Source organism: Oryctolagus cuniculus, chromosome X, assembly GCF_964237555.1.
Source record: "Oryctolagus cuniculus chromosome X, mOryCun1.1, whole genome shotgun sequence".
NCBI lineage: Eukaryota > Metazoa > Chordata > Mammalia > Lagomorpha > Leporidae > Oryctolagus > Oryctolagus cuniculus.
Genome location: NC_091453.1, coordinates 128,449,510 through 128,468,647, shown reverse-complemented (window position 1 = coordinate 128,468,647; position 19,138 = coordinate 128,449,510). Strand labels below are relative to the sequence as shown.

The window sequence follows — 19,138 nt, the reverse complement described above, 5'->3', positions numbered from 1 at the left end:
TAAGTTCCTATTGTTTATAAATCACCCCATCTGTGGCATTTTGTTATTGCAGACTGAATGGTGTAAGGCTACAGTGGTAGACTTCAATGCACAAATCTTACACACATTTTATCATATTTTCCCAAGCCTCATATTCCTATATAAATGATAGTTCTCATATAAACTTTTGTTTTTAGACCAATCTTAGACTTATAGGAGGGGTACAGTGTAATTTTTTTCCTATTTCTATTTCCAGTGTGTCATTGCTACTATATGCAGCATTTTCTTTTAATTTTAGAATAGTTTTAGATTTATAATAGGGTTGTGGTATAGTTTCTTTTTTTTTCCAATTTACATTTCCAGTGTGTTACTACTATATAGAAATGCAGTATTTTTGGCATATTTACCTGTGTCCTGTAATTTTGTTATATTCACTTATTAGATTTAGTAGTGTTTTTGTAGATTCCCCAGCATTTTCTGCATAGACAATGATGACTCTGAATAAAGACAAGTTTACTCCTGTCTTTCAAATTTGTGTGACTTTTATTACTTTTTCTTTTACTGTTTTGTGGCTCTGTCCTCTAGTGCAATGTTAAATAGGTGTGTTGAAGTAGATATACTTGCCTTGTTTCCTCTCTTGGGGGGAAAGTAGTTAGTCGTTCACTATCAAACATTATAACTATAAGTTTTGCATAGATGCTCTTCTATTTCTAATTTCTTTACAATGTTTATCTTGAACAGGTAGTGTATTATGCCAGATGCTTTTTTCTGCCAACTGTTGTTTTTTTTTAATTTTTCAGTCTACTATTACAGTGAAGCACAGTAACTGATTTTCAGATATTAAGCCAGGTTGTAGTCATCCTTAAACTCCAGTTGATCATAATGTAATGTCCTTTTTATACATTACTGGATTTGGTTAGCTAATTTTTTTCATCTATGTCATTAAGGTTATTGGTTTATAGTTTTCTTTTTTGATCAGATTTTGGTATCAGTATAATACTGGCCTCATTTTTAAAAAAAAAAAAAAGGCCTGTGCTGTGGCGCAGTGGGCTAACGCCCTGGCCTGAAGCACCAGCATTCGATATGGGCGCTGTTTCAAGACCTGGCTGCTTCACTTCTGATCCAGCTCTCAGCTATGGGCTGGGAAAGCAGTACAAGATCGCCAAAGTCCTTGGGCCCCTACACCCGTGTGGGAGACCTGGAGGAAGCTCCTGGCTCCTGGCTTTCGATCAGCACAGCTCCGGCTATTGTGGCCAATTGGGGAGTGAACCAGCGGATGGAAGACCTCTCTTTCTCTATCTCTTCTCTCTCTGTGTAACTCAGACTTTCAAATAAATAAATAAATCTATTTATTTATTTATTTAGACAGGCAGAGTGGACAGTGAGAGAAAGAGAGACAGAGAGAAAGGTCTTCCTTTGCCGTTGGTTCACCCTCCAATGGCCGCCGTGGCCAGCACGCTGCGGCTGGCGCACCGCGCCGATCCGATGGCGGCAGCCAGGTGCTTCTCCTGGCCTCCCATGGGGTGCAGGGCCCAAGTACTTGGGCCATCCTCCACTGCACTCCCTGGCCACAGCAGAGAGCTGGCCTGGAAGAGGGGCAACCGGGACAGAATCCAGTGCCACGACCAGGACTAGAACCCGGTGTGCCGGTGCTGCAAGGCGGAGGATTAGCCTAGTGAGCCGCGGCGCCAGCCATAAATAAATAAATCTTTTTAAAAAAGTGTTCACTCCCTATTCTTTGTCTTCCAGAGTTTCTGAACAATTGATGCTATTTCTTCCTTAAATGTAAAATGAATTTTACCATGGCCTGGTATTTTCTGTGGAAAGGATTTTAACTAGAATTTTAGTTTCCATAATAGATACATGGATAAGCGAGCACCTATTTCTTCCTATGTGAACTTTGATATTTTCTTTCTTTCAAGACAGTTATTGGCATAAAGTTGTTCATAATATATTTTTAGCTCTTATGCCTCAAATGTAGGACTTGTAGTGATAATCCTCACTTTCATCCTTTTTTTTTAAAAAAAAAAAAACTCTTTTTATATACTTGAAAGGTAGAGCGACAGAGAGAAAGATACAGAGAGGGTGAGACATTGTCCATCTGCTGATTCACTCCCCAAATGTCCACGACAGTGAGAGCTAGGTGAGGCTGAAGCCAGGAGCTCAGAACTGCATCTGGTCTCCCATGTGGGAGGTAGGGTCCCAAGCATTTGAGTCATCATGTGCTGCCTCCCAGGATGTGTTAGCAGGAAGCTGGGTCACAACCTAAGTTGCCAGGACTTGAACCAGCACTCTAGGAGGTGCAGTTATACAGAGGTGCAGTTATGCAAAGTTGCAGCTTAACCTACTGTGCTCAATGTCTACCTCATCATTTTCATTCTTGATATGGATAATTTATGTCAGCTGTTTTTTTTTTCCTGATCACTCTGGCTGTAGATTTATCATTTTAATATATTTTCAAGGAACTAGCTTTTGCTCTCATGAGTTTTTCTCTCATATCTTTCTACTGTTATTTCATAACTTTGTGTTTATATGTATTTCCTTTGTTTTGTTTACTTTTAAAAGATATCCTCTTCCTAGTTTCTTAAGCTGAAATCTTAGATTGTTGACTTCAAATCTTCTCTTTTACAAGCACTTGATGATATTCATTTATTAAATGCTGCTTTAGCTGTGTTTCACAAAATTTTAGTAGGTTGCATTTTTACTTTTAGTCCAAAATATTTTTAAACTTTCCTTATTTTTTTAACCTATGGATTATTTTAAAGTATGGCATTTAATTTTCAAATATTTCTGGATATCATTTTGCTGTTGATTGCTAGTTTGATTCCTGTGTGTTTAGATATTTGATTTATGTGATTGTAATCATTTTAAAGTTAGTCATTCTTATTTTATGACCCATAATCCAGCCTGCCTTGGTGAATGTTCCATGTGAACTATAAAAGAATTGGTATTCTGCTGGTGTTGGGGGGAACTTTTTTATCAATTAGATCAACCTTGTTGATAGTGTTGTTACAGTCTTGTATTCCCTTAGTAATTGTGTTTGTACATTCTGTCAGTTACTGAGTAAGGAGTATTCATTTCCATTTATAATTATGAGTTTTTATATTTCTTCTTTTAATGACTTTACATATATTTAAAAGCTTTGTTATAAAGTACATAAATATTTAAAATTATTCCTTCCTCTGACAGATTGTCCCTTTTATCATTATGAATTGCCCCTACCTTGTCCCTAGTAATATTCCTTATTCAAAAATATACTGTGATTTATATTGTGGTAATCACAATGACCCCTGAAACATAGCCAGGCCCTGAACACTTGAACTTGTGAATATATCATATGACATAGCAAAGGGGAACATACAGATGTAGTTAAGGTTACAGTGTTAATTTCTATTGTTACTGTGACATATTACCAAAAACTCACTGACTTAAAACTACATAAACTTTATTCATGGTTTTTGTTTGTTTGTTTTAGGTTAGAAATATGGGTACAACATGACTCAGTTGGGTCTTCTGCTTAGAGTTTCACAAGGTTGAAATGAAAATGTTAGTGATATATTCCTTTCTGGAGGCTCGGGATTCCAGGCTCATGTGGGCTGTTGTCAGAATTTAGATCCTTAGTGTTGTAGGGATAAGATTTCCATTTCCTTACTTGCTTTTAGCTGCAAGTCACTGTTAGCTTCTAGAGGCTGCCTATATTCCTGGAATTTCTGCATTTCTCCATCTTCCAAGCTATCAATGTCAGCTCAAGTCCTCATGTTTGGAATCTCTCTGATGTCCCCTTCTACCTCATCTCTCCTATTTCAAACCATCTCTTTGAATTACTCTTCAGCCTACCTGTTCTTTTTAAAGGTTCATACAGTTACATTGGGTCCAACAGGATAATCTAGGATAATCTATCTATTTTAGGATTAGCTGATAAGTAACCTTAATTCCATCTGCAAAGTTACTTCACATTATTACCCAGATTAGCATTTTTTAAAGATTTATTTATTTGAAAGTCAGAGTTACACAGAGAGAGGAAATGCAGAGAGAGAGGTCTTCCATCCACTGGTTCACTCCCCAATTGGCCGCAAAGGCTGGAGCTGAGCCGATCCGAAGCCAGGAGCCAGGAGCCAGGAGCTTCTTCTGAGTCTCTTACCTGGGTGCAGGGGCCCAAGGAGTCGGGCCATCTTGTACTGCTGTCCCAGCCCATAGCAGAGAGCTGGATCAGAAGAGGAGCAGCCGGGTCTTGAACCAGTGCCCATATGGGATTCCAGCACTTCAGGCCAGGGCATTAACCCACTGCGCCGGCCCCTAGATTACCATTTAATTGGACAGAAATCAGGAAACATGTTTAGAATTTTGCCTAACATAACTACGCATTCCTTTTTTTTAACTTTTATTTAGTAAATATAAATTTCCAAAGTACAGCTTATGGATTACAATGCCCACCCCCTAATTTCCCTCCCACTCGCACCCCTCCCATCTCCCGCTCCCTCTCCCATTCCATTCACATCAAGATTCATTTTCAATTATCTTTATATACAGAAGATCAGTTTAGCATATATTAAGTAAAGGTTTCATCAGTTTGCACCCACACAGAAATACAAAGTGTAAAATACTGTTTCAGTACTAGTTATAGCATTATTTCACATTGGACAACACATTAAGGACAGATGCCACATAAGAAGTAAGTACACAGTGACTCCTGTTGTTGACTTAACAATTTGACACTCTTGTTTATGGCGTCAGTAATCTCCCTAGGCTCTAGTCATGAGTTGCCAAGGCTATGGAAGCCTTTTGAGTTTGCGGACTTCAATCTTATTCCGACAGGGTCATAGTCAAAGTGGAAGTTCCCTCCTCCCTTCAGAGAAAGGTACCTCCTTCTTTGATGGCCCCGTTCTTTCCACTGGGATCTCACTCGCAGAGATCTTTCATTTAGGTCGTCTTCTTTCTTTCTTTCTTTTTTTCTTTCTTTCTTTCTTTCTTTCTTTCTCTCTCTCTCTCTCTCTCTTTCTCTTTCTCTCTTTCTCTCTTTCTCTCTTTCTCTTTCTTTCTCTCTTTCTCTCTTTCTCTCTTTCTCTTTCTCTTTCTCTCTCTTTCTCTCTTTCTTTCTCTCCTTCTTTCCTTCTTTCTCTTCTTTCTCTCCTTCCTTCCTTCCTTCCTTCCTTCCTTTTCTTTCCCTCCCTCCCTCCCTCCCTTCCTTCCTTCCTTCCTTCCTTTTCTCTCTCCCTCCCTCCCTCCCTCCCTTCCTTCCTTCCTTCCTTTTTCTTTCTCTCTCTTTCTCTCTTTCTTTCCCTCCCTCCCTCCCTCCCTTCCTTCCTTTCTTCCTTTCTTCTTTTCTTTTTTTTTTTTTTTTTTTTTGACAGGCAGAGTGGACAGTGAGAGAGAGAGACAGAGAGAGAAAGGTCTTCCTTTGCCACTGGTTCACCCTCCAATGGCCGCCGCTGCAGCCGGCGCACCGCGCTGATCCTGGCAGGAGCCAGGAGCCAGGTGCTTTTCCTGGTCTCCCATGGGGTGCAGGGCCCAAGCACCTGGGCCATCCTCCACTGCACTCCCTGGCCATAGCAGAGAGCTGGCCTGGAAGAGGGGCAACCGGGACAGAATCCGGCGCCCCAACCGGGACTAGAACCCGGTTTGCCGGCGCCGCAAGGTGGAGGATTAGCCTATTGAGCCACGGCGCCGGCTCTCTTTTCTTCCTTTCTTCCTTTCTTCCTTTCTCTCTCTCCCTCCCTCCCTCTTTCTTTTGTTTTGTTTTGTTTCTGCTAGAGTGACTTGGCTTTCCATGCCTAAAATACTCTCATGGGCTCTTCAGCCAGATCAGCATGCCTTAAGGGCTGATTCTGAGGCCAGAGTGCTGTTTAGGACATCTGCCATTCCATGAATTTGTTGTGTATCCCGCTTCCCATGTTGGATCGTTCTCTCCCTTTTTTATTCAAAATATGGAAACTAGCCTGGCTTATCAAGGTAGATTAAATTTAATCACATGAACACTTGAAAGCACAGAATTTTCTCTGGAAACAAGAGAGATATGGCAGAATACATCAGAAAAAATTGAAGCACAAGAAGGGTTCAATATGCTGTTGCTAGCTTTAAAATGTGGAGCCCTCTAATATCTAAGGGTGGCTCCCAGCTGACAGCCAGCAGAGAAACAGGGACTTTAGTCCTATAATCACTGTGAACAACCTAAGGAGCTTGGAAGTTGCTTCTACCCAGTATCCCAATAAGAGCTCTACCAGCAGACATTGGATTTGGCCTTGTGAGTCTCTGAGCAGAGTAAGCAAACAAGCCCATTGGCCTTTTGTCATGCAGAGCTGTGAGATAATAAATCTGTTTTGTTTTAAGCATCTAAATTTGTGGTAAATTGTTATCGTCACAATAGAAGACCAAAACATATTAATATAGTCACTCCAGCTCTTTCTGTTAGTAGGGTTTTTTAAGGGGGAGTATAACATTTTTCATCCCATTTCTTTTAATCTGTTACTTTACAGATAGGTTGAGTTACTCATAGAGAGCATACAACTGCCTTGCTTATTTAGCTGATCTGAACAACTTTGTCTTCAAATTATTACTTAGGCCGGTGCCACGGCTCGCTAGGCTAATCCTCCACCTAGCGGCGCCGGCACACCGGGTTCTAGTCCCGGTCGGGGTGCCGGATTCTGTCCCAGTTGCCCCTCTTCCAGGCCAGCTCTCTGCTGTGTCCTGGGAGTGCAGTGGAGGATGGCCCAAGTGCTTGGGTCCTGCACCCCATTGGAGACCAGGAGAAGCACCTGGCTCCTGCCTTCGGATCGGCGCGGTGCGCCGGCCGCAGCGCGCTGGCCACAGCGGCCATTGGAGGGTGAACCAACGGCAAAAGGAAGACCTTTCTCTCTGTCTCTCTCTCACTGTCCACTCTGCCTGTAAAAAATAAATAAATAAATAAATAAATAAATAAATAAATTGTTACTTAGACCATTTACATTTAATGTAATTAATGACAAGGTTTGTTTGTTTTTAAGATTTTTGTACTTATTTGCAAGAATTAGAGGGGGAGAGGCAGAGAGGGAGGTCTTCCATCTGTAGATTCATTCCCCAAGTGTCTGCAACAGCCAGGACAGAGCCAAGCCAAAGCCAGGAGCCCCATCTGGGTCTCCCACATGGGTGACAAGGGCCCAAGCACTTAGCCATCCTTCACCACCTTTCCCAGACTGCCATCAGGGAATCAGATCAAACTGGAGCAGCCAGGACAAAAACCAGTGCCCAAATGGGATGCCAGCTTTCCAAGTGTTGGCTATACTCACTAAGCCTCAATGCTGGCCTTAAGGGTTGGTTTTTAACTACATCCTTGTTGCAGCCTGGAAACTACCTTATCTCCTTTGTTTCCCCCCTCCCTCCCTGTTCTTCACGACCTATCATCCAGTGTCTGCAAGCTGTTATATCACATATTTTGTCCATTCTTTCTTTGATTGAGGAAGATAAACTCTATTGGTATGTTAATGGTGGTAGTAGAAGTCCTCAACTCTATTGGTATGCTATTGCTGGAAGTGGAAGTCCTCAATAAAATTTCTAATTAATACTTCAAGGACATCCTCTACAGCAATTCCTTTTATGTGAATTATGAAAGTATGTGTGTGTATAATTCAGTCATGGAAAATATAGGTATATTAAAATGTATATAACTTATGAACATGGTAAATGGTTGCCTTTAAAACAAAACTTTAACCCAGTAATCAGTTAGTGACAGAACTTGACCATATCCTGAACATATACAACCTTTTCCAGTCTCCATGTGTTGATATAGCTAGTTTCCATTCTCTTCTGCCTGGAATGCTTCCTCATTTCACTAGGATTGTCACCTTTCTGCTTCACAGTGCCTTAGATTCCACAGTTCTTCTTGCTGGCTCCCGTCACGCCCTGCCCTGGAAAACAGGGAACTTACTTTAGTCACCTTTATGTTTCTCTTGCCTCCAGCACTGTAAGAATATATGTAATTCATGAAACTGTTCAGTAAATGTTTATTGAATTAGTGACTACTTTTATGTTTTGAAAAATATTGAAAAAAATTATGTACTGAAAAATCTCTACATTTCAGTATCACATGTTTATCACAATGAATCCTATTTAATCATTTTACTTTTCTCCTAGTAAATTCCTCATCTATGCCTGCCTGCTGCTATTTTCTGTACTGCTGGCCCTTCGTCTGGATGGCATTATTCAGTGGAGTTACTGGGCTGTCTTTGCTCCAATATGGCTGTGGAAGTTAATGGTCATTGTTGGAGCCTCAGTTGGAACTGGAGTCTGGGCACGAAATCCTCAATATCGGTAATATTGCCTTACAGAATTTTTCAGTATCTATCCTGAGGGAACAAGTTCTTAGTTTTTCTCACTTGTGATAAAGAACATTTCCTTTTCTACCTGTCTGTGGTTTTATAAGAACTGTAATACAGATAAACTGAGATTCTTTCTATGTTTTTAAAAATTATGTGCTTTGATATATATTTTCTTAGAAAAACAATGTTGTTTTGGGTGATTAAATACCTATGCAGCCCACAAATCTCTGTAATCCAAACTGTGATGTCATACTAGATTACGAAGCATAAAACCAGCCTATGTTCAGAAGGCATTCATAATTCTAGCTTTGATTATCAAGGATCTGTGTTTCCCCACTTCAGATTTGGAACTGGGGCTGCCATTTTCTCCATCTCCTAGTCCTGGGATTAAGAGGGTGGAGCTGGTAGCTTGGCCAGGAGACTCTGAGTTCCTGGGATAGACAGGAGAAGAGGACAATTTGAGGACCAGATGCTAAGAAGCCTGTGGAGGCAGGGAAGATAGGGTACAGACTTGTGTCACTGGACCCTGTCTTTCAGAGACTAAAACATACAAGGAAAAGAGGAGGCTGAAGAATAGGGGCTATGCTAAACCTCACCAGGAAGATGGGGACTAAAGGAATACCCAGTAGGGAGGAAAGAGGGAGCTGTGAGATACAGGAAAACTGTAGAGGTTGAGTCCATCTTAGCTTTTAAAATTCTTGGTTACTGACTTAAAAATAGGTTCAGATTTAGATCATGTAAATTACATATCACATACATTTTGAAAAACGTTAAAAGAGCTACTCACAAGTAACCTTCATTTGCCATGGCTGTTCATGTAACTATTTTAAAGTTTTTAGATTTTTTTTGAAAGCTTGTTACCTGTGTAGCCACACATCTTTTCTCTTTTATGTTTTCAGATATCTGATGCTTGTTCTGCAAAGAATGAAAAGTAAAATAACATTTTCAGTTGCACTAGTTATGTTTGAACTGTCTTCTGTAGTTTAAGATCAGGCAAGGCAAAGAATTGGTGGTTAAATGTATAGGCATGGTTGTTCCAGTGTTAACATTAACCAATGGAATGCTTTGGGTCCCACAGTAATAACTGTGACCTCATTTTCTCTGTGTCCTAAGCGCAGGTATATTTATCCCCAACAACATAATGTGTATCATAGTTGTTCATCTGTATTTTGAATAAACATTATAGACCTTTCAGATGCTTCATATTTTCCTGATAAGTGGCCTTGTCATGTTTCAATGTTAATTTATTAATTTATGCATGATGCTTCAACAGCTAATTAAATTGATACTTTTTCTGAGAACAATTTTTAATTCCTTTGTTCTTATTTCTTTTTCATCTGCAGGTGTTAATTCATCCTAATGGAATAGAAAGGGGGAAACAAGACATTTACACTTTTTATTTACATTCTAAAATAGTACCTAATGTAGCCCATACTTGTTCATAAAGCTGGTTATTTTTAAAGTGTTATATGAAATATTTATATGATTTTTGATTTAATGAGAGATTAGGATCATGAGCATTAAGAGATATTTGTCAGTTTTTAATAATAGAAGCAATCAGTTTAAATAACTTTGAAAGTAATTCTTGGAAATTGATGTAAAGTTATGAACAAAAGTGTTTATGCCAGGGAAATAATGAGTATTTCTTCTGAGAATATCTGTGAACTGTTAAAATATTAAAATCTTTTTTGGTTATCATGTTAATTCCTTGTCCTGTAGTTGTTCTTTAATATTTGAAAGATTGCCTATTAATTAGGTTTGAGGCAGGCATTTGGCCTAGCCTTCTAAATGCACACATCTCACACTGAGTGCCTGGGTTTGCTACCTGGCTCCAGCTGCTGATTCTAGTTTCCTCGTGATGCAGACCCTAGGAGGTACAATGATGGCTAGAGTGATTGTGTTCCTTATACTCACATGGGAAATGTGGATTGCGTTCCTGGCTCCTGGATTTGGCCCAGGCCAACTCCAGCTATTGTGAAGTTAATCAGTAAACATGAGCACTTGCATTCAAGCTTACACTCATGCTGTCTGTGTGTCTGTCTGTCTCTCTTTCTTTCTCAAATAATTTTTTAAAAGGTTAGATTTAAGTTGATTTGTTAGCTTTCTACCTCATGTCTGTTTAGTTTTTTGTCAGATTTACAAAGAAAATTCAAAGTGTCAACATAAGCTGGTGTTCACTTTGCTTGTTTATAATGGAGATGCTGAACTGAGGGTGATGTTCTTGTTCATCTTCTGTCCTTTTTTAGAGCAGAAGGAGAAACATGTGTGGAGTTTAAAGCCATGTTAATTGCAGTGGGCATCCACTTGCTCCTGTTGATGTTTGAAGTTCTGGTCTGTGACAGGATCGAGAGAGGAAGCCATTTCTGGCTTCTGGTCTTCATGCCGCTGTTCTTTGTTTCCCCGGTGTCTGTTGCAGCTTGTGTATGGGGCTTTCGACATGACAGGTCACTGGAGGTGAGAATTCATTATTTAAAAGTAAAATCTTTGGGTCAGTTGTTCTAATGTCAATTTCTTGTCCTTTGGTAGGAAGAGATTGTTCATTAACTCTAGTACATGGCATATAAAGGGAACTAAAATCAATGTAAATATTAATTTCTCTTTCTTGACTTAGAATGGTAGCTTACCCCTTACACCATCAGCTTTCTCTCTGCTTCCCATCTTTCTCATCCCACCTGCATTGCTCAGACTTCTCCAGAGAAACAGAAATAATAATATAGATAGAGAAACAGATTTAAAGAGATGGATTTTAGGGGCTGGCTCACATGATTCTGGGAGATGGCAAGTGTGAATTCTGTAGGACAAATAGCCAGGCTGGAGACTCGACAGGAATTGATGCCATAGTCCTGAGGCTGAATTTCTTCCTTTCCAAGAAACTCTGGTCTTTGTTCTTAAGGCCTTCAACTGATTGAACAAGGCATTCCACATTGCTGAGGACAGTCTTCTTTATCTGAAGTAAATAGTTTCACTGCAGCCCCTAGCTTAGTGTTTTAAGAAATTGTAGCCCAGCCAAGTTGACAGATAAAATTTACCATCCCACTACCTCAGACCCCACAATCTAGCACCTTCACTGCTTTCTGGTTGGCTTATCCTGCTTTGCCCATATGTATATTTGTTCACTCAGCTAACACTGATCAAAGATTCACTTTTTGCCAGGCCCTTTTTGCCTATGCCTATAAGATACTGGTACTAGCAACACTAATACTAGTAATGAAATAATTGTGCATAACATTTTTTAAGCACTTACTAAGTGTCAGGCACCGTATTAGACACTTGACATATACTACTATCTTATTAGTCACAACATCTCTGTTAGATAGGTCAAGTTGTTTTCCAGAGAGAGTGAGTAAGTAAGGGGCAGGGCTAGAATTCCATCTCTGTTGGCCTGTCTACAAAATCCCAGGAACTTAGCTGCACAGAAACTAAAAGCCACGTACTAATGGGATGTGGGGAAAACTAGAGGATCTCAGTAGCACCCTACCTTTTCCACAGTTTTGCTTTCCAAGGTTTCAGTTGTCTATGGTCAACTATGGTCTGAAACTACAGAACGATATAATAAGATATATTAAAAGTCAGCGACACAACACAGTAGATTGTTATAATCATTCCACTTTACTATTAGTTGTTGTTCATCTCTTACTGTGTCTAATTTATAAATTAAACTTTACCATGGGTATGTATGTATAGGAAAAAACAAAAGAAACATGGTGTACATAGGGTTCAGTATCATCCATGATTTCAGGCATCTCCTGGAAGTCTTAACATATTCCCTGAGGAGAAGTGGAGGACAGCTGTAGATTCCTAGTTTCTTCTGAGCTATGCACATAAGAGTGAGGGGAAAGACTATGGTTGTGTTGGAAAGGAACATAGGAGCCAGAAGATGGGTCTGGCATGTGATCCTTGATGCCAGATATAGATTTAATGAAAAGAAATCTGTAAGAGCGGGACCATAATGGAACCAAGCCCTAGGGGACCCATAACACCAGGAAGGGTTTGATCTTGAACGAGGGAATGATTTTTGACTTGTACTGGTAGAAGGACCATAGCATGGGTGTGGCTAGTAGGTAAGGATAGACTTTAGGTAGAAGGAGTGGACCAAGGAGTTTACCGGCTGATGGCTGGTCCACTCTTACCCTCCCTATAGTTCCCTGAGTCTTTAACAATCCATCCACTTCTCTTCTGTACTGCCGTTCCCTGGCTGCATGCTTGTGACTGCAGAAGGAAGTCCTGTGACCTGTAGACTGAACCACCATACCATTATGGTCTCCAACTTCAATCAGGTCATGTTTTATCAACCGTCCATAGTACCTGGCACCCACTAGGGGGTGGATTGGTTTGGTGTGAGTAGTAGGAAAAAATTATTTTTATGAATAAAGCACAGATATACCTTATTGTAAATTCTATACAAAATATCTGTGGTGTTAAAATGTCATGGTGGGGGTTCCATTAGGAAACAAATGTCCAACAAGGATTATGGGGCAGGGGTGCAGTAATGACGACAAAGTTGATAAGCACTGAAGTAGCTCTTGGATGTGCCTGTGCTAACCCTTAAGCACCATCTGAATATGGTGCCCATATTCTCCAGGGGCCATTTGTAGCCTCTGCCACTTTTTAAGACCTCTCTGTTCTCCACCTTCTCTCCTGTCTTCCCTCTAGAGAAAGGCTGTTCACACTTGTGCTACAGACCCTGTTCTATCTTAACATTTGTTCCTGAACTTGGCCAGGCTTTCTCTAGTTAATTTGTTATCTCTCATCTAAACCATTCATAAAGCTGTTCATAAACTAGCTTCTGGAAAGAGTGCTAGTCCATCTTCACTTCCTTACTCCTTGCTTCTCAGTCTGCTCAGCTCCTGCTTTCCCCAAAACCTGGAATGAGCACCCATGGCCAAGTGCAGTGGGCCTCTTTCAGTCCTCATCTTTTCATACCATTTTCCACTTAAGAAATCCTGGCTCTGTTAGGTATTTCTTGACATGAGAGAGACTGCCCTCAGCTCTGGCCACATCTGCCTTTATCTTCTTTGCTGAGTTCTTCTTTTACCTACTGCTTTTAAGTTGTCATTTCTTTGGAATCATATCTTGGGCATTTTATCTTCTCACTATACATATGTAGCCTTTAGAAAGTTCATGGGAAAATGGAAGTAAATGATAACGCACATTTCCATGAGATTTTTGAAGTTCTCTCATACTTACTCTGAACCATATTGTTAACATTCCTGTTTTCCCTGTTACTTATGTGCTGTGGCTTCCTGAAGTCCTCTTTCTGACCTCATATTTCTGCTCCAGACTCCTTATCCAGCTTTACCCCAATATCTTCCCTCTGTTGGGTAAAGGCAGCATTCCACCTAGACATCTACATGTTTCTACTTTATGCCTCTGTTATTTTGCATGCTTTTTTAATTACCTGTGCAAATGAAGTAAAACTAACTTTTGAAAATCTTTACAAAAGCTTACATTAAACAAAACCACAGAAATTAAAATATTCAAGCTAGTACCTGTTTGGTTCAGCATTTCTCCATGCAGAAGGGAGGTGTGCCATTGGCATTTTGTATAGGAAACTTTTTTTTCGCATGGGATTGTCCCATGTGTTGTAAGACACTTATCCCTGATCTCACCCTCTAAATACAGTGGAGATACTGTCCTTCCAATCCTATGAGACATCCAAAAGCACTTCTGCCCATATCCTAGCCCCCTTCCCCAATGTGGTGAATAGCATTGTCCCCACTGAGAAACACTGATAGTTATCTAAAGACTGTTGGACAGTAGGTGAGAGGAAAATTTAAGAAACCCGTAAAAATGTGGAACTTTGGTTTTTGAATGCAAAAGTGTGTCCCAGGTATAGAACTGCATGGGACATGAGTTGCTACAAGTATGTCTTTCATGTACTCACTCTCTTGGCATTCCCACCTAAGAAGAAACAGGATGCCAGGAAGTGAGCTCTTGGCTCTGATAGCACAGAAAGAGGAGTGCCTATGCTGGTGAGGGCAGATAGGGGTAGGCTTCTGTGGAAATGTGGAGAAGTCAGGATCTGCTGGGGAGCCCTAGCCCTAGGTGGAACTGGGTGGTAGTTTTCAGGCACACTAAGGCACAGAGGAAGGAGAAACCCGTTAGCCAAGTGGACTAAATGTAGTTCAATTGTGGCTAGAACAAAGGCAGAAAGGATGGAAGCGTGCGAGTTGAGGGAAAGGGAGCTTCTATCAAAGGGGTTGGGACACCTTAGTGAATTCCTTGGGCACCAAAGGATAGTGTACACTTTGAGGAAAACAGTTATACCTGACATTTGTTGAGATATCATACCAGCTACTAGATGGAAATAGCTTACAGGTTTATTGTTGAGTCACACGTTTCTTTCAATGACATTGTATCTTTAAAAAGCTGGATTTGTAGCACTGGCTGTAAATAAAGCTAGCACTGTGTCAGAATCCAAATAAAGAACAGGTAATGGGAGTGAAAGTACCTTTGTTAATTCCAAAGTTTGGAGAACGTGTACTAACTGACAGGCACACACATCTCAGTATGAAATAGTGGTGGGTTTTTTAAAATGAAATTTTTAAAATAATATTTTTCTTGCACTTCATGTGAATTATTTCTTTCAATGACTACTTAGGACAGAAATACTAAAGTTAGATCTATTTACTTAAACCCAGTGGTATTGGTAGATATTTCTTTTGGCCTGGAGGTCTGTGGAAGAATTAAGAGTCACTAAATGCTTGTGAACTGAAAACTTTTGGCATACTCCAGACCCAAACACAGATTTTCATTTTGCAGGTGACATGAGGACTGTACCACAATGAAGAGCAGCCTGAAGGGCCTTTGGGAGCAGGGGACCATCAAGACTGGAGGCAGGGAAGCAGGCAGTAGTTGCCTGGCTATGGAGTAAAGATTAGCGATGCAAAAATTTTCTTGAGGTAGTCACTATTGGATTCAGGCGAAATTTAGCTGACAGAATAGACAGGCTTTGGTGACTGAACACAAGAGTGTGGACAGAAGAATAGAGGGTACTTCCCAGGTATATGCTTTGGACATTTAAATTTCTGTAGTCCCTTCCAGTGAGATAGGAATGTGTAGGAAGGAGACAGAGTTCAAGATGCAAAGGATAGTGAATTCCACCAGGGACTGGCTTCAGTTAAGGTGTCCCTAGGAGAGAGAGCCAAGAGTGGCATGTGCACAGCAGGGTCTGGTACATAGCAGGAGGGCTGGGTCAGAGAAGATGAGAAACAACCTCTAAGAAGTAAAGCAAGCCAGGAATGTGGCTGAAATTTTTGTATCCCACCCTCAGGATGGAATGAGTTAGTGAATGTGTGTGTGTATACATTTCCCTAGTGGTGACAGCAGACTAAGTTCAAGGCTCTGGGGAGCATCCCTATTTAAAGAGAGGGAAGGAGCTAGAGAAGGAATTGTCAGACACCTGTAAGACACAAAGACTACATGGTGAGCTCCTAGAAGGCCAGAAAGTAAGGTTTGAGAAGGAAGTAGTGACTAGTCAACAATATGAGATGCTGCAAAGGCACCCACGAGGATAGGAATTGAAATATTATGCTGCATCCCAGTTATCAAGTGATCCTGGTGAAAGCAGTTTCCTGGTGGTGCCTTAGGTAACCATTACAGTTCTCAAAGCTTGGCTGCAGCAGAGAGAGAGCGAGCCAAGGCTAAGGGGTGCTAGATCATCAGAGGGGTGGATTTCTTTGGTTTGGGAGTTCCTATCTTTAATCAGAAGGAGTTGTTATTTTTGTGCTGCTGCTAGAAAGAATCAGTGGAGTAGATAAGGTGAAAGATGCAACAAAGAATCAATAATGATGACTTGATGTAACAGGGTCCTCAAGAAACCCAAAAGGAAGACCCAACCCTGGGTACAAGAAGAAGGAAGCACAAGGAGGGTTATGAAGAAAAGTGAGCATTAGTAATGGCAGAAGGAAGACTGTGGGCCCTATTGCAGATGGCCTTTGTTCCTGGTGCTCCTGCAAATGAGGTCATGCTCTGGGCAAGTAGTGATCAAGCCTTGAGCCACAGAGGGTGAGGCCACCACCGAGCAGGCAGGTGAAGCTGAAAGCCATGCACGTTTTCCTCAACGTAGTGCTGCTGCTCTGCTCTGGTACTGCAGTTCAGGAGTTTCTAGTGTAACATAATAAAGCTTTTACTGTATTATAATTTGCATTGACTTTTAGTGTGCTAGCCAGGTAACTGTGGTATTGACTATGACTTTAACTTATTCTTCTCTTAATTTTCAGTTAGAAATCCTGTGTTCTGTCAACATTCTTCAGTTCATATTCATTGCCTTACGACTGGACAAGATCATCCACTGGCCCTGGCTTGTATGTAACTTCTTAAATCCTTAAATAAACTTTTCTTATTTTATTATAAAATAATTTGTGTTCATTGTAGAAAACTTGTAAAAGACAGACAAGCATAGGTAACAGACTGATCCATAATACAACTAGCAGACAATAAACTGGTAGTATTTTTCAATTTTTTAATTGATTCATTTATTCGAACGGCAGAGTGAGAGAGAAGGGGAGAGAGGGAGAGAGATAGAGAGATTGATTGATTGATTGATTGATTGATTCCATTCCACTTTTCACTCTCCAAATGACTGCAATGGCTAGGGTTGTGCCAGGCTGAAGCCAGGAGCTCAGAGCTTCTTCTGGGTCTACCATGTGGGTGCAGGGGCCCAAGCACTTCGGCCATCTTCTGTTGCTTTCCCAGGCATGTTAGCAGGGAGCTGGATCAGAAGTGGAGCAGCTGAGACTGGAACCAGTACCCATTTGGGATGCTGGCATTGCAGGCGGCTGCTTAACCTGCTATGCAACAACATTGGCCCCGGTAGTATTTTTTATGTGCTTGTTATATACAAATAGTTGTGATCATACTATGTGTATAATTTCGTGTCCTGATTGTTCATTTTGATGTTGTATCATAAACATTTGCCTATGTCAATAAAAGGTCTTTATGAACATGTCTTAAAGTTTAATTCATGCAAAATATTCTTAAAATACATCCCTTTATTTCTGAATATTTTGGTTATTTCCAGTGTTTTGCAGTTTTAAATCATGCTGCATTGTATATTTTTGTGCATAAAAATATTTGCCTGATTATATGTTATTGCTTTCTTAGGAAACACACTAGAAATAATATTATTAGGCTAGAGATTGGGAACTTTTTTTGAAATTCTTAAACAGCTTATGAAAAAAGAGAATTTGAAGTATGAGTATGAGTGTATTTTGGTGCTAAAAAGTATTTTTGTAAAAGATGTGTATTATGAAAAAATTATACATAAATTTCAAATAATTTTAGAGTACTCTCAATACTACATTTGGTTTTCCAAAAAGCTGTACCAATTTAAACTCTTAGCAAGGATGGGTCTAAGTCATGCTTCTAAACTGTGGCTGAATTAGTGAGTGTTTGGTTAAAATTGACAATGGATGGTTAAATGGATGGCTGGACAGAAGGCCAGATAGATAGATAAATGACAGGCTGTGAAGTAGGCAATGCCATATTGTTTCATCTAGCAAATGCACAGAAAGAAGATTGTAACAAAGGCAGAAGACTTATACTGCCATTTCCTGTATTAAATATAATTTACCTTTTAAAAACCAGTAAACGTTATAGCAAAAAAAAAGAACATACTCACTTGGGGACAGGGAAGAAAATTAGGAAAACTAAGTACTCCAGAATTAAAGTGTAGGTGAGACTAATCACTTCTGCTGAAATTCTTTCATGAAACATTCATAATAAAAGACATTGTTTAGGTTCCCATCCAGTATCTTCAGGGTGCTATATCTGTTTCTGTTGTGACGTGGAGGAAACAAGGCCAGATAAGGCCAAATTTTTAGTATAGGCACAATTGGGGGGAAATAGTTCGAGTGCTTTCTGCAAGTAAGTATAGGAGTTTTTTCTACCCTTCATCCTGTTCAGATCTCAGTGGATGAAGCAATGTTATTGTGCAACAGACAGCAAGTGAGTCTGTTAAGGTCACTAACATTCCACCTCTGAAGGGAACTCCAATAAATTAGTCTCATGACAGATATGCATTACAAAAGGGAAAATAGGCTGTGCATAAATTCTGCAGAAAATCCCACAATCAAAGCCTGCAAGCTAGTTAAGAGAATTTACGATCATATATCAACACAAATCCTATGAACAATATTGAATCTGTTATACACTTTAAAATTTTTAAAAAGAGAGAAAAAAGAATTGTATCTATGAATTATATTGAATCTGTAAAAACTAAATAAAAATGTAAAAAGGAGAAAAAACCCTTAAAAAGAATTGTATCTACACACTACATTGAATGTTAAAAACTAAAAATTTTAAAAAAGAAACAAAAGTCATTAAAAAATAAAAGTGAAGTGCAAAACAATACAAGTAGAAGAAAACATAGGATAAAATTTTGGCAACATCTGTTTAGGTGAAGGATTCTTAAAAATGGCACAGATAATATGGTTCATAAAAGAAATTTATAAATTCAGACTCCCTCAAAATTAAGATGAAATAAACAAAAAGGCTATACAGGCTGGGAGAAAATATTTGCAAATTATGTATCAATGCATTGACTTGTATTCCAAACATATAAAGAACACTTAAAAACCTCAAAATAGGCCGGTGCCTTGGCTCTCTTGGTTAGTCCTCCGCCTGTGGTGCCAGCATCCCATATGGGCACCAGTTCTAGTCCCGGTTGCTCCTCTTCCAGTCCAGCTCTCTGCTGTGGCCTGGGAGGGCAGTGGAGGATGGCCCCAGTGCTTGGGCCCCTGTACCCGCATGAGAGACCAGGAAGAAGCACCTGGCTCCTGGCTTTGGATCAGCGCAGTGCCAGCCATAGCGGCCATTTGGGGACTGAACCAACGAAAGGAAGACCTTTCTCTCTGTCTTTCTCACTG

At 40.1% G+C, this 19,138-nt stretch overlaps 1 protein-coding gene across 2 annotated transcripts in view; it reads left to right on the top strand.

Moving 5' to 3' along the window:
* The window catches only part of TMEM185A (transmembrane protein 185A), a 47,226-nt gene that overhangs the window by 20,502 nt on the left and 7,586 nt on the right, over window positions 1-19,138 (top strand). For both annotated transcript variants that reach the window (XM_008273468.4, XM_051831611.2), the window contains exons 2-4: window positions 8,086-8,262; window positions 10,517-10,724; window positions 16,493-16,576. In XM_008273468.4, the coding sequence (XP_008271690.2) occupies window positions 8,086-8,262; window positions 10,517-10,724; window positions 16,493-16,576 (469 nt within the window). The remainder of the gene's footprint in view (window positions 1-8,085; window positions 8,263-10,516; window positions 10,725-16,492; window positions 16,577-19,138) is intronic.